At 37.7% G+C, this 16,406-nt stretch overlaps 1 protein-coding gene across 25 annotated transcripts in view; it reads left to right on the forward strand.

The window, feature by feature from the left end:
- The window catches only part of PLEKHA5 (pleckstrin homology domain containing A5), a 154,853-nt gene that overhangs the window by 92,580 nt on the left and 45,867 nt on the right, over nucleotides 1–16,406 (forward strand). For all 25 annotated transcript variants that reach the window (XR_012580144.1, XR_012580142.1, XR_012580143.1 and 22 more), the window contains 5 exons: nucleotides 101–221; nucleotides 6,024–6,128; nucleotides 9,440–9,512; nucleotides 13,438–13,538; nucleotides 14,855–14,970. Coding sequence is in view for 22 of the 25 variants with exons in the window: in XM_074540071.1 (XP_074396172.1) it covers nucleotides 101–221; nucleotides 6,024–6,128; nucleotides 9,440–9,512; nucleotides 13,438–13,538; nucleotides 14,855–14,970 (516 nt within the window). In the remaining 3 variants the exon portion in view is untranslated. The remainder of the gene's footprint in view (nucleotides 1–100; nucleotides 222–6,023; nucleotides 6,129–9,439; nucleotides 9,513–13,437; nucleotides 13,539–14,854; nucleotides 14,971–16,406) is intronic.

Below are 16,406 nucleotides of genomic sequence, written 5' to 3' on the forward strand. Positions count from 1 at the left end.
AAGTAGGACACAGGCTGTACAAAGCTACATCTAGGGGTGCTTTTTATTAGCAGTCTGCACACACAGCATGTTCCAGTGCTATTACATATTCTATTTTCAGGACTGCTGCAGCAATGTCATCTGAAGAAAAGAAGGAGCGACCTGTAAGCATGATATGTGAAGCAACTAACTATAATCTGGCATCAGATTATGCTGCTCATCCAATGAGCCCTGTGGGCAGAGTAAGTCTTTATGTCCAAATAAATTAGAATTAAAATGATTTAGTTATTCCACAAGGTGCTAGACAGTGCTGTGTGTTAGTGTCCCACTGAAAAAGAGAAACAAAGCTCCCAGATCACCTTAATTTATGTTTTACTTCTCCATTCACCCGGCTTCTCTGGAGGTTAAGGGAAATGCCCAGATGTTCTTACCAACTTTTAGGTTTATTGGATAAAGCTGATGAGCCTATTGTGTGCGTTTTAAATTTTTTTTTTTTTTTAATTTTCAGCATTCCTGAGAGAGAAGTGCACTTGCTGCAAAAATAAGAAGTGCCTTAAGATTTCTAGGAGACCAAGAAAACAGCTTTGATAGTGATGACAGACAAGAGCTGTCATCTCTTCTAGCCAGTAGTTAGCAGTTAAACAAGGAGAAAACCCTGTGCTTTAGCTAGTCATTGAAAATGCTAACCCTGAGAAGTGCTTTTTCAGTAAATTAATCCAGCCTGCAAGGAAAAAGTAAACTTTGGAATGTGTTCTAACTGAGCAAATTCCTTAATGTCAGAAACTTGGATTGAAATAATTGACTTATCATGTGCTAAGGAACATTGCAAGGTTCCTTCCAGTGCATTTTGGGAACTTTTTTGTTGTTTTAAATATCTCATGAGACAGGCAGAGTCCTTGATCTATGTTAGAAAACTGTTATTTAATCAGAAAAGTGTCTTTAATCTATTAATGTTGCTGGGGGGAAAAATAGAGAGTCACAGATGTGTTATGAACTGTAACAAAATCCATCTCAACTTTCATATGATCATGTGTAAGTCCATGCAGGAAACACAGTTTAAAATACAGCTAACTAGAAAACCCCCGAACAACAACAGTCAAAAAACAAACTCAAAACCAGCTAAGTCTTAAAACAACCAAGCAAGCAAAAAAAACCCAGGTAATTTCTTGTTAGAGTCATAACAGTGATGTAGAATGCAATAATCACATAGCTAGTTCTGTCAGAATTCATTTTCTGGGAACCAATCTCAGGTCAAATATGCAAAATTAATTACAATTTAGGAGCATGTCTTACATTTTTTCACTTCTCTTTCAGAAGAGAAGTTGAAAATGCCCTTTAGCCTAGTGTTTATTTCATAGTCTTCGAGAAGGAAATTGAGATTTCTCTGGCCTAGTTAATGTGATTTCTTCTACTTTCATTGATTAATGACACTTTAGTTTCCTGTGAAAATAACATTTTGAAAAAATAAGATTGTTCTCCTTCTCATTCCTCCTGTTCTAGTTATTTAAATGCACTTAAAATATTCATATTCTCTTTGTGGCTGCATGTGTAATTACTGTACATCAGTTTTCAGATGTGCATTTGTCTGAATTAGTGCAACACCATTTAAAAACTGTTGTTTTTGGGGAGGTGAATGCTGGGAAAGTAGAACCACAGCTAATGTCAAGCTGCCTTTTCTGACAGCTATTCAGGGATAATGAGTTGAATCCTGGCTTCCTAGAAATGTAGATACGGCCCATGGGCTGTACCTGGATACAAAACGGATTTTATTTTTTTCTTTTTTTTTTTTTAACTCATGCCTTTAAAAAGTAAAGCCTGAAATTCTTAACTTTTTATTACAATATGTAGTTTGTAGTATTGTATAGTGTGTGTATATATGTATATATGTGTGTATATATATACAATATAATGTAATATATATTATTTTTATATATTATATGCATATATATGCAGTATGATATTAATATAATAGTAGTATTGTAGCACAATAAAACAGGAATAAATTATTGGTGAAGGAAGTTACACAGAATTAATTACAGAGCAGATGGATGCTTCATGTGATGACCAAACCAATTTTTTTAGGTGTTTTTTGTTTTCAGAGATAACTCATGAGCACACGTGATATTGGAATGTAATGAGGAATGGAAAAAAAATTGGGATTCAACTGAAGTTTCAGACAGTTAAGGGGTATAGGAGAAAATTCTTCCTTCCATTAATGTTAATTGATCCCTGATAGACCTGGAACTTGGAGAAGTTTCTGTTTTGTGTCAGACTCTCTGGAGTCTGTTGCTGACCAGAGACTAATATGAGGTGAGGCCAAATCAGTTCCTGCCCAGTAGAAGTCCTGATTCTCATCTTCCTTTCCCACTGTATACATGAGGGGGGGGCCAAATAACAAATTACAGCTCTCTTAAGTGCTGCTTATTTCCTGCAGCTTGAAGTTTATTTCCAGACATGAAGGCACTAGCACAGACCCCTGGCTGTGAAAACCCACAGGCTTCAGATTGCTACAGAAGTATTTATTTTCATCTCTCTGTGGCATGAAGAAATTGTTTTTGTAGTTGTCTTTTTTTTTTTAAAATCTTATTTTTCTCCCTGCTGTTAAAATCACTACCTAGACAAACAGGATTATGTGTCATAAATTGCTTTTTAATGTGTAAAGTCAATCACATTTCCAGACACCCTCCACAGTTCAGATCTGCTGCTCTTCATTGCTGTCCTGATTATCAGCAGAATAAGGTGAAGACATTTTTCTCGCAGAAAGTGGTGTGGAATTTTAGCCCAGGACAGCTCCTGGTGACTCCAGTACAGCTGGGATGTTTCTCAGTGCTCACAAATATTAATCAATTTGTTTATAGGTATTTCAGTGCAGTCCAGCCTTGAGTGGCTAGTGTAGGTGTAGCCATTCAGGTCTGCTCAGGATCCAAGTTAGCTGCAAATTTCTGATTAACAGAAATAAAAATTGTTATTTTTGTTATTATTAGTTATTATTATTAAAATTCATTGGCAAAACAGCCCAGTGAACAGGAGAGTTGTGAAGCGCGTTCCTGGTGCTCAGAGCTGGATAATAAAATACAGCTGCACTGTATTTTATGATTTATACTCAGACCAGCCCGGTAGTGCTCTTTGTGCATCTCTATATTTTACTCCTAAATAGAATCCAGTTTACTTTATTATGCAAACTAAAGCGCACTAAGAGTGAATGATGGGGAGGTTTGCTTCAAGAGCAACCTCCTGGTTCAAGCTCAAATGCTGAGGCTGAAACCCACTCAGCTCATGGAAAGCTGCAGCATTGGAAGGCACCAAAATTGCCTACAAAATCCAGAAAGCAGCATCCTGTTGTTTTGTGGTTTGGAAGATAATGGAAGCCTTGAACTGGAAACATATTTTTAAACACAAGCTAAAGTAACAAAGGTACAGATTTGTACTCTCTGAGTTTACATGCAGAAAATTTCCTTATCAGCAAGGTTCTCAACCTAGGTTTTTTAAATATACATGCAATAAATTTAATGTTAATTGATGACTTTTTGCTAGTTCTGAAGCTGGGAAAGAAGCCTCACATAAACCTTGTGTTTTCCTACCAGCTAAGCAGGGAGAAAAGCCACTTGCAGGATGCTGCAGTGTGCAACCCCAGATGCTCACTGGTCTGTTATCCAGAGCTCAAAACCCTGCTGGGTATTTGGTTTTTTCACTTTTGTGAACCAGTGAACATCACTGGCTGGACACCCTGCCTTCTTTCTCAGCACTGGGTTTGTGCAGGGCTCTTCCCACAGGATCTGATTTTGGAGGCATCTGAATTGCTGTGCCTTGGAATGGATCAGAAGGTACCAGGTGTGATTCTGCTTTTTGAGATAATTAGTTACACTGAGGGACCATGGGATGGCCAGAGATCTCAGGCATAACAAAGCGAGGAGTAATCTAAAGTCTGAGAACCCATAATTAGTTTATATACTCACCTACAGTGTTTCAGTGTCCCAAAATACTCATTGTCTTAAGGTTCAGAGTTTGTTGTGAAGTTATTCTCTTTATGCAGCATGTGGCAAAATAATTACAAGTCATCTAAAGTGTTCTGTGTATTAACTAAAATTAGAAAGCACTTGTGATGCTGCATTTAATTGAAGGAAGTTTGTATTCACAGTTGGTAGGATGTAACCCATTAAAACTCTGCTGTTAGCTCAGTGAAATTGGAGTCAATATGGGTTTTTATCAGGCCTACCTTAGAGACAGCTGCCTAAATTATCTGAATTTGTTAGGCTTGACGTGAGTGCTTGCCTGTCTTCAGAAGCATCCTCAATGCATTAGCTATTTTTACAAGTGTAGGAATTCTGGAGCACTCTTGAGGGGTTCTGAACCTTTAGTAGCTAATATTGGAGTAGGTGTGAGTGTTAGAAATTATTTCTGATCAAAGTGTTAGCACAGCTTTTGTGTGATATGCCAGTGCAGCAGTCTGACAGGTTAACAGAGAGATGTAGTTCACTTTATGACTGCATTTTTATATGTTCTTTGTTATGTATTCCTTTTTCACAGCTGACTGTCATAAGTCTCTTGGCTTCTTACAGATCTTTGTCCATTTTGCACTGATAGAATTTTTCAGAACAAAATGTAGACTTTTTTACTTTTATTCTTAATTAGGTTTTCAGTTGCTTGCTCTGTCTTGCTTTTCAGAACTGAGTCAAATTTCTGTATCTCCAAGGGAAATTAAAAGCATTCTGATTGTTTTTATATTCCCTCATGATTCTTGCAACAAAGAAATATAACATTTATTTTGTGTTATAGACTCTAGGCAGGCACATATAGCTTTTGTAACGTTATTTTTTTTGCCAAGCAGTGTTGTATTTTTCAGTTAGTGGCATCATTGACAAAAGCTGCACGTAATTTTAAATCAAGTTCTCAATTTATGATTTTTCAGCTACTGTGGGATTCTCTCTGAAGCATGAGTAAAACCCAGCTTAGTTCTGTGATGAGTGTTGAGAGAATTTCCATGGAGAAACCCCACACCTCATTTGCAACAAAACCTGAGTGGTTGTCAAGCTTTCCTCCTTTAGGAATTTTGCATAACCTCGATTAGTGCCAGTAGCAGAGAGAGGGAAGCTGAAACTTAGGATTATCATATTGTCTCAATCCAAATGGTGGATTTGAAATGCAGCTTTAAAAACTTATTTGGACTTGACTTTTTCTGCACAGCAGTGTACTTTGCTGTGTCTCATGGTGTCTGAATTCTTACAGGATTTAAAACACAAGTAAATGTTCGGCTCCTTTAGTTGCAGAGCAAATTCTCTAAATGTAGGCTAAGAATGAAGTGTGAATTGGCAAAGCACTACAGGTTTCGTTGTGCTTTTTCCAATTTCTTGTGTTTATTCACGTAGAAGGATTTAGAAGAAATCTAAAATGCTTTATTTTTCTTATTTCTCTTAATCATAGATGATCATTGCAGAATTATAAAAAGTATAAGGAACAGCTGATATGAGCTCTGGAGTTCCATATAAAGGTTTCTAAGTAGACTTTAGTGCATGCAAGTAAAATAATATTCAAACCAACCAAGAGATCACAGAACAAAGAAGGAACACAAAAAAAATTATTTTAGGAAAGAGGGAATTATATCTTGTTGGAATCTGAACAAGTTTTCATGTTACTTCAGTGTTGGAAGCAGGAAAGAGTGGGATTTGTTGCCCAGGTGATGTAGTTTTCCATGATTAATAATAGTTCTGTGAGTTTACTTCTTTTCCTACAGCTCAGTAGGTATTCTACCTACCTTGGAAGGTCAGATATTTGTAATTTGGGTGTTTTCTTGTTTGAAAAAAACCCAAAACATCTTTTGGTAGTTGTCTTGGGATTTATCTTTAGATTCTCTGCAGAAGAAAAGAAATGCTGAAACCAGCAGAACCATTGTAGTAATTATTTATCTAAAAAAAGAATAGAGTTTGTGTTCTGCAGTCCCCCAGAGGAGCACATATAAGATAAACATCTTAGAGAAAAGCAAAGCATTTTGATTTTTGTACAGTTATTGATGTCATGGTTTCTGTAACATGTTCAATTCAATTTAGACATCACGATCTTCAAAGAAGGTTCATAATTTTGGGAAGAGATCCAACTCCATAAAGAGAAATCCTAATGCACCAGTTGTCAGAAGAGGCTGGCTCTACAAACAGGTACTCAGACCCTCCTCACCCCCTTCTTTTTTTTTTTCTCCTCTTTTGTGTGGTACAACAGACAACCACTTCTAAAAAATACAATGATATCAATAGCAGAATGAGGCTATAAACTGGTCTTCAATTCGTTAACTCCTTACTGAATATCTGATACAGATAAGGACATCAGACAAGTAAAGAACATTGGTAGATTATATATATGATTCTCTCTAAAATATATGAGCAGATGTTGGTAGTAAATAGCTGATTTAATTTCAGGTATGTAGAGATGATGGGACAAAAGGTGTATCACCCAGAATATTGGGGGTTTTTAAGTTTCTTTTGTTGGACTATGCATCCTTGTCTTTTTTCTAAAAGTTACATTTTCAACAAAAAATACGAAGTGGAGCCATTTCTTCATATATTTCACATAGGTATGTCCATTTCCTTAATTCAAAGATAATCATGTTAAAACCAGAGATTATTTTAGGTTTTCCCTTGGAATGTGAATTAATCTGAAGTATGTGCTCTTTAATATTGGGACAGTGTTCTAGCCTGCTGTAAATTTGCTCTTCTGGTTAATATTACAAATCTGTTTTTAAAATCCACCAAGAAACCCTTGAGAACTCATTAATTTAAACTCAGCTGAGACAAATGTGTGTATGTCATTTTGATCTACATTGTCATTTAATGTGCCTACTCAGATAGACTGGAATGACCTGCATAGATTTGAGTGCTGGTGATGAGTCAGTTTTTAAAAACTGCTCAGATAGTAGATCTGGAAGTGTCTGTTTAGTGGAAGATTTTCTCAGTTTTAGACAGTCCTGTGGCCTCTACTCCGAGAGTGAAAAGAATTCTGAGATGTGAATGCTGAGAGTGAAAAAATTCTCACAAAGGTGATTTTGTTGCTGTTTTTTGGGGAACAGGATCACACAATTGGCTTGGTTGGAAGGGACCTCATGATGATCTAACACAATTAGCCAGGCTCAGCTAGAGCAGGGAGTCATGGAAAATAGAATCGTGGGAAATCATGGGCAGGGTCATAGAATCATGGAATATCATGGGCAGGGTCATAGAATCCTGGAATCTCATGGAAGGGACCCATCAGGATCATCAATTCCAACTCCTGGCCCTGCACAGGACACGCCAGAATCACACCATGTGCTTGAGTGTCTTGGGCAGGACTTTGTCCTGCTGGGCTGTGAATCTCCTCACAGATGAAGACTGCACCACAGCCTCTCTGGCAACTTGTGACAGTATTTGAGCATAAAAAGTTTTATCCCTAAGTGCTTAATCCACCTCAGGGCTGGAGATGGTTTATGTAGGAAACCACTTAAATGCTGTGATGTTTGATTGGTGTTTGTTAGAAAAGGTGCTACTGTGTATTTCCATGTTGGAGTAGTCATTGAGAGCCAATTTAGTCAGTTTTGTCAACAGATATGATCTTCAGAAATGTACAGTGAAAGCTTGTGCAGGTTTCTTTCTGATAGGAAAATAACATTTATGTAATCACAGAGAGTGGCAGTTTTTGTTAAATTCAGGGTGTGCTGTCTCAGTACATGTAGTGATCCTCTTCTGTCATTTTTAAATCTAGAGCCAACTCATTTTTTGGAAGGTATTTACAGTGAACATACTTTTTCTGAATAATGTTTCCTAGCTAATGCCTGGTTTATTCTTTCTTTTTCTTTCAATTCATTTCCCCCACCCCAGAAAGAGCAGAGTTTGAAATAAAGGCTAAAAATTATCCTGACTTTTCTTGGGCTGGCGAACTACCCCACAAACAAACCCACCTCACAGTTTTTCATTAGAGAATCCCTCTTCTTCATTGTTACAAAACCTGTTTACTACAAGAATATTGCTAATTCACACATACACTTCTTCTTGGAACAGATTAACATATTTATTAAATCTGATTCTGCCAGGATGTGTGTGCTGCAGTGCTCTGGCTTATTTACACTGCTGCAGTGGTGGCAGTCTTTCATTCTGAGTTGTGTGGTGTAAATTGGTTATAAGCATAAAAAAAATTAAATTGCTGTAGGAAATAAACTTTATTTGGGAAATAAATTTGCTCTAGATATATGAGTGGTAATAGAAAACAAAGTTCAGCAGAGAGTTCCTACATAAAACAAAAGAGGATGTACATGAAGTGTTATCTTGCTCTTTAAAAAAAAAGTGTAGGTTTTGGGGTTTTTTACATTAGTTAAACTGTAGATTGTAATCTCTACAATTTATGCCTGGAGAAAAGGAGGCTCAGAGAGGGTCTCCCTATTCTCTGCAGCTGCCAAAGAGGAGATTGTAGTGAAGTGAGGGCTGGTCTCTTCTCTCAGGTGATAAGACGAAAGGAAACAACCTTAAGTTCTTGGTTGGATATTGGGGAAAAAAAAAGGGATGTCAAGCATTGGAACTGGCTGCCCAGGGAAGTGGTGAGGTCACCAACCCTGGAGGTGTAACTAGATGTGTTAATGTGGCACTTGGGGACCTGGTTTAGTGGTGGACCTGGCATTGCTGGTATCAGCTGGACTCGATGCGCTAAAGGGCCCTTTCCAACCCCAACAATGCCATGATTCCCTCTTCACCTCAGGATTCCTGGGCCACAGCCTTTGTTTGCAGTGACTGCTCAGGATGAGAAGTCAATTACTTAAAACAGCCAAGAAATTGAGCTGGCAGCACACACAGCACAGTTGTGTGTCGAGTTTTTATCTTCTTTTTGCCAAGGTTGGGATTAAATCGCGAGACAGAATTTCTCATCGGGACTTAGATGTTGATTAGTTCTTATCTCTGTCACAGTCTCTCAAACCCTGAGTTCTACAGCACTTCACTCTAATAAACTGGAAATGGAGCCCCATCTCTCTCTACAAACCCTTTTTAAGGATAAACTGTACAATTAAAAAATGGCACCTCAGTTATTTTCACTTTTAACCGAACAACCAACCACCCATTCCCTGCAATGGGGACTTCTTTATCCAATTACACAAAACCACCCAAACCCATGGAGAAAAAGAAGAAGAACGACCAACCTCCACCCTAAAACTTCCATCTTGCTTTATGTATATTAGTACATTCTAAAACCTAAACCTTATTACTTAATCGAAAACCTGTGATATTACACACTTCTGTTCAAACTCCACACCCACAATCCCAGTTCTCTCATTCCATTTTGGAAGCCTTCTCAGGCCAATGCAGTGTTCTTTTGGGGGTCAGTGGCTGGCAGCACAGAAAGTCTGAAATTGTCAGTATCCAGGGTTCCAGCAGCTGTGCAGTGCCTGGTTTGTGCTGGGAGCCAGAGCTGTCCCCATGTGTGTTTTCTGACCTGGCCCCTGTGATTCCTGCAGGACAGCACTGGGATGAAGCTGTGGAAGAAACGCTGGTTTGTGCTCTCAGATCTGTGTCTCTTCTACTACAGAGGTGAGTTCAGCTCCTTTGCTAATTTTGCTGGGAGTGGATAAATTTTGACACACCAGTCAAATGTAAGAAATAAGCTGCTGCTTAACATAATGGATTAAAATAGTTGTATAGCTGTCAATATCCAGGCCTGCTGCTCTTATCTTTCTTCTTTATTTCTTTCTTTCTTAATTACCAGTTTCACATAATTGCTTCCTGCCTGCCAGGCTGTGCTCAAGGGGCAAGCCCATTCACAGCCACCTCTGTTACTAAATTCTGGGTTGTAGTTTTTCTCACTGCTTCTGTTGCTAGAAACTGAATATGTCAGGTTAAATCTGATTTTTATGTGAGTTAAGTAGCTGAAATGGGGATAGGGAAGGGATATAGTGCAGGGAAGCTGAAACTCTGCTTTTAGAATGATAAAGAGCATATATATGCCTTTGGGAACTCTAATCAGTGTTCATGAATACTTATAAAATGGAACATTGTCCATTTCCATATGAGTAGAAGTCTCTGCTGTATTTTGGAACAAAAGAATCTGTTAGTAACCTCATGTAGCTAGATCAGACTTATTTTACATGGAAAAATTAGCTGCTTCTCATTCTAGTCTGGAGTTACATGGGTTAGTGATCCCTTCAGCACTGCAGATTATGAACTGGAGTGCTCCTCCACAAACAAATGGACTTGGGCACAGGGAAGCATGGACAATCCTACAATAAAGTGTACATGTTAGTTTAAAGGAGACTGAGTGTGAGGAGGATTGTAGAGCATGGCAAAATAGAGGAATGTAAACAGGGCCACCTGCAGCCTTAACTGAGGGTGAAGGGGATCAAACGGTTCCAAGTTGAGATGAAATTTTGGAATTGGTAGGACTGGTGCTGATGCTGAAAGCAGAAACTGATGAATTTCAAATGGTGTTCTCTGAAAGTGCAGCATGGATCCAGTCAAAGACAAACCAGGTCTGAAACAAAAGCTCTGTTTGCAACTGGTTTAGTTAGCAAATTCTGAATTATTCAAATATGATCATGAGGCTTTGTTTCTCTACCCCAAGTGGGTCAAAGTCACATTCCAGTTATGAAGACATCAACTGACTGGTACAGATACACTGTGGTTACCTAAGTGGTCATTACATACTCTGTGCTTTTTCCAGGTTTATTTTAAACCTCTCTTCAGGCTCCTTCTTCAAAAAGTTGTTAAAAAGTGCTACATTATAGCTGCCTTAAGAACAGATTAAGTTGACAAAATTCCTGTGCAGCTTAAATTCATAATAAAACAAAGCAATAAGCAAAACCAACAACAAGTAAAATAAATATAAACAGCTGTGTAATCTTTTTATTTTCTACATGGCCCAACATTCTGAAATACAAGCATCTAAATTGTTTTTGTGATAAATGCAGCTTTTAGCTATCACTCACTAGAAAGTAGTTAAAACTGTTAAAATGGAATTAAATGTATGCAGTGATAGTCCAAAATCTATTAGAAGTGGCTGATAAAATATCAAAAGCTGTTGCTCTAAACTCTTTTATGTTTCTGTCAATTCTCAGGTGGTGAAAAAATAGGAAAGGGAAGATCATGCACTTGCTCTCAGATCAAAACACAGACCTGTTTGTGGTTATGCAGTTGTGGTTGTTGGGTTTCTTTGGTTTTGTTAGTAAATCTTACTAAATTTCCAGAATTGTGTTACAGTGTTAGCATCTGAAATCCAATTTATAGATCAAAAGAAAAATTGTATCATAGTATTTTCTCACAGCTTAGAGAATATTCTCTTTCTGTTCCGCCAAGGCATGAAGAGCCATCCACTTTCATATTGGAAGGTTGTTGTTGGCACAAATAAAAGTTCTTAGGACTGGACAGAAGATTTGCTGCTTTTCTTGTGTACTTTCATACACAGCACACCAGTAAAGATAATGTGGGCCAGTGGCATGTGTAGATAAAAGCAAACTTGATAGGGAACAGATTTTAAAAATCTGGAGCTGGAATGTGGCAGCATGTCTTTAACAAAGACAAAGTGCTGCAGACATGCAGCTGTTCAGTGGAACAGAAATGCTGAATGCTGTTATGTGGCACTAGTGGGGGGTTTACCCAGTCATCAGTCAAAATATGATCTAGGAAAAGAGAAATTTTCCCCCAAACAGAAGTCCAAATAAAGTAAACCCCAATATTTGCCATGTGTGTTCAGGGACAGGGCACATTTTTGTGTGTGACTAGAAAAATGTTTGAAGGGAAGGGTGGGATGGTTTCAGTTGTATTTAAAGGTGCTGCTGAGTTCCTGGAAGTCAATCCACTCCATTTCTTTTCTGCCTTATCATAGGAATGAATTTATGCTCAGCTGTGCAATTAAACAACTATCCCAGAAAGCACAGTTTGTACATCTAATCTGTCATGGGATACTAAAGTGACTGGGCACAACTTTCTCCATATAACTTAAAATGAAGGTTCTGGCTTTTCAAAATCTAGGAGTAGATGAGAACCTGGGAAATATTTTTAAGTCCATACATAAGCAATAGCTCTGGCATGCTGTTTAAGTATATTTTAATTGCAATTGTTAATTTTTAATTGAAATTTTGCAATGCCTGTTTTCATCTGAATTTCATAGTTTTATTGTGGGCACTGTCTTCAACTGAGAGAAGTTTTATGGGGGACAGTCTCTAAGAGAGTGGTTGTGAATAGAAATTCTGTTCATGAAATACAATTAAGACAGACTTTATGAATTGCATCCAATTATTCTTTTATTAAAGTATAATTGGATTTAAAAACTGGTTGTGGCTTTCAATTAAAATGTCATTTTTTTTATGATCTGTTGATCTAAAATGTTATGTAAAACAAGGCTCTGGGAAAAGGGTATTTGTTTTGGGGGAGAGCTTTTTTTTACAAATTATCTGAAACGTGTGCATTCTTACAAATGGAAGGTAATTGAGTGTAAACTCTTTGTGGGAATTATAATGATAATTCATAATTAAATATTATAATGGGGATTATGTAGCATAATATGCCTGGGATCAGAAGAAGAATGTGCACATTTTCTCTGAAATGCCAGCAGTCATGAGCAGTGTTTTTAACCACTTGTGCTGTCAGAGGTGTTTTTAGTGAGCAGGCAGTAGATGTGTGCTGCTCTGTCTCGGGGTCTCTGTGGTCGAGATAACCCCAAGGTATCAGAAAGTCTCTTTTTGCCAGCCCAGCAATCAAAGGAGTCAGGATTCCTCAGTTCTGCTTTTCAAGGTTGTTTATTTGCACTTATCCATCACATTCTTTCTCTGACCAGCTGAGATCTGTCCAGCAGGTCGGGTTGAGGCACACTGACCGCCCTCAGGGCAGTGTTAACTTTTTATACTAAAAGCTACATGTACTTTATTTACAATAATTTTCCAATACCTATCACCTATGTTAGTCTGTCTCTACTCTAAACCAATCCAAAAGTGCCACCATCACACAGAAGATGAAGGCTCAGGAGAAGAAAGAGGATGAGCAAGGCATGCCCAAATCCCTCCCTCCATCTTGCCTTCTGAACCCCCATTCTAAAAACCCCAAAATTCTACTTTTCCACCTTGTGACAAATTAACTGCCATTCTACTTAAATTTTCATGGCTTGTAAATCTTCACGCAAAGTTGGTAATTGGTTAAAATCAAAGGCACAGGTGTCTTTGGCTTTGTGCCAGGGTCTCTGAGCTCCTTGCCAGGGGCTTGAGTCATCCAGGGCAGCCAGAGCAATGTCCTGGCTTCCAACATTTCTGGTTCTTATCATTGAATTAGGGGCTTGACTTCTACTTACTCTTCACAGTTAGTCTGGGTTTCTGGTTCTTGGTGCATTCTCCTCTAAGCTAAACTCCCTGCTCGTGCTCCTGTGTGGCTGAAGGAGTTTAATGAAGTGTCAGAATGCAATGTTTTGTGTCCAAGGAGCACAATATTGTGTGTCCAAGGGCCATTTTCTAATGCCAGTGTGCATCCCCAGATGAGAAGGAAGAAGGGATCCTGGGGAGCATACTTCTGCCCAGTTTCCAGATATCTGTGCTGTCTGCTGAGGACCACATCAACCGCAAATTCGCCTTCAAGGTGAGGGGAGCAGCCTTGCCATCTGATTTTATGTCTGAAAGCACATGAGCCTGGTCACAAAAGCTCATTTTACTGAGTTGTTAATAGTAAATTAGTAAATAATACATAGTAAATAGTAAATAATACATTTGTACCCTGGTTATTTTCTTTAGTTCTGGATTTATTTTATATAATCACATTCTTCGTTCTCTGTAAGAAATGCCTGGATGACTTCTCAGAACAGATGTATGAAAGTTTCTTTTATTAGAATTTGAATGGTTATTAATAAACTAAAGTATATTAATAATAAATAAACATGGCCATAAATCCTTTTTGGATGTTAGAAATTTCCCTGTCCTAGCAGGGAGAAGGTGTCATCATTCACAAAAATTCTTTTTCTTCTTAAAATCTGCTCTTGAAATTGCCCTCTCTTCTGCATTTGAAGACTTCTCAGAACAGATGTGTGGAAGTTTCTTTTATTAGCATTTGCATTGATTGACAAACAGCTTCTGAGCTTGATTTTTTGCATAATAGAGTAGCAAAAGTTTCAAGTGCTTAGCCTGATGTCACTATAGACAGAATTATTAGAATGGGGAAATGGATGGATAACACTTACTGGTAGGATTTTTTTTTTTTTTTGTAGTTCATGGGTCTTAAAACCTCTGTGGTGAATTATAATTTAGAATTATAAACCAGCATGTGCAGCTGAATTTATCCCATTAATGAAAGTTCATTCATTATTTAATACAAAGTATTTTTGCACATAAATAAAAATAGGAACTTTTTATCACTTAAATCATGATATTACATGAATCACTCTTAGCAATGTTTCGTGACAATCTTAAATCATTATATAAATTACTTTACTAAGCGTTTTGTCCTGACTTTTTCTTGTTGTTGTTTTATGAGCTCCTTTTGGCACTTTGTTTGGTCTCCTAACCAAGACATCATTTATTTACTATGGTAAGTACAAATTAAAACCTACTGTATCATTCAGACTGCCAAAATCTATGCTAAAATCTTATTTATAAGAATTATATTCATCTACATTAATGAATGCTCAATATCATTTTAGTAGATTGAAGAAATTTAAGGGCTTTTTGTTTAATGTATTAATGAAGAAGCTGCTGTGATTGAAAACCACAGGCAGTTATTTTGAAAATATGAATGCAGTGACCAAGAAATGCTGTAGTGTTCTTTTTGATTTTTTTTCTGAGTATATTATTTGAAGAAATCTTAGATACAGCATTAGAGTGAATATGCAGTAACAATATTTGCCTCTCTTCTTTTACAGAATCTTACATTTTTATTGCAATGACCATGTCATTTCCAATCAGGCAGCTCATCCAAACATGAGGACCTATTATTTCTGCACAGATACAGGGAAGGAAATGGAGTTGTGGATGAAAGCCATGATAGATGCAGCACTTGTGCAAACAGAGCCTGTGAAAAGGTACTGTGGATTGACAGAACAGTGGGGATAGTGTTGTTTCTCTTGCTTAGTTTTAAAATAGAATGTAAATTGGCTGAAGTGATTTCTCCTTATATTGAAGATGCCTTAGTAGCTGGATAGTGTTGGATAAAATTTTGAAGTAGCAAAAATAATCTAAGTTCAGTTCTGAATATTGGTTGTCAGGAGCTAGAAGGAAAAAAATGAACTACCCCTCTAGCCAGTGGCATGGGAAGAAGTGCAATGACAAATTCTGTGTGCAGGCATGTTTGACTTCCCTGCCCTCCTCACTGAATAGCAACAGCAGCTCAACTGGTGGCAGCCTTGGGCTTAAAGCTGTCACAGTCCTCAAATTCACAGCTGGAGTTTCTGGCTAAATTAACCACTTGTACCTGTGGGCAACCGGTAGGGAGCCGTTCTTGTTCATCATTAAGCTGTCACCAAATTTATGCTTACCTGATCTGGAGCCTCACCTTCCTGTGCCCGTGTGTTGACAGTGAAAAGCAAATTACAGCCAGGAGCTTTGTGCTCTCAGACTGAGCCCTGTCTGCTGCTGTCTCTCCAGCGAGAGTCATTTGCTCTCAGAGTGTGGTCCCTAGGGTCAGCTCCCTGGCATCTGTAATGGAAACCTCATCAATTGGAAGTTTAAAAGCTCCTCGTTATTGACAGCGCAGAAGTTATTGCTGATGGCTGCTGTCACTTGATCTGTTCTCCACTCCCTTAGTTCCTGCTACCCTGGAGCTAAATAAAGTCAGCAATGCTGAGCAACTCTGAGTTTAAAAAAGTAACAGAAAAATCTCATGGACACAGGTACGAGAGAAGTTTAGTAGTAATAAACTTTATCTGAAAAATTGGGTTTGTATGGGAGATACGATGGTAATTTACATATGGAGAAATTATTAAACCAAATCAAACCCACTTCACTTCAACCAAAAATCACATATCAATTCTATAAACACTTTGTAGAGGAACAAAACTGAAGGGAGGTCATTCTCAAATCTTCTTCTGAACTGGTGAAATGACCTTCATTTGATATTTGCAGTACTGTGAATATCTGCCTGGATATCACAGCAGAACAGGCTTGCCAGCAGCCAAACAGTTGTCAGAAAAGCAACTTATATAACACCATCTTGTTGTTTTGATTCAGGCAAGAAACCTCAGAATGAAACAGAAGTAGATGTGACCTCTTTGAGAACTTTGTTGGTAGCCTTGAAATAATTACTTCAGAGAAAATAGATTTCAAGACCAAGTCTCAAAGAAGTTAAAAATCTGTTAGCTATAATAAGGAAGAAAACCCTTAAGACATCTGTTTTCTAAAGAATCCATCTTTTGGCTGTTTTTTAAGTTCTTAAAATGAAACATAGCAGGATATGATCTTATGTAGAAGAAATACTGTTCCTTCCCTGTAAAAATCTGTTAAGTATTAAGTGTCTTATTAC

The sequence above is a fragment of the Zonotrichia albicollis genome, chromosome 4, assembly GCF_047830755.1.
Source record: "Zonotrichia albicollis isolate bZonAlb1 chromosome 4, bZonAlb1.hap1, whole genome shotgun sequence".
Taxonomy (NCBI): domain Eukaryota; kingdom Metazoa; phylum Chordata; class Aves; order Passeriformes; family Passerellidae; genus Zonotrichia; species Zonotrichia albicollis.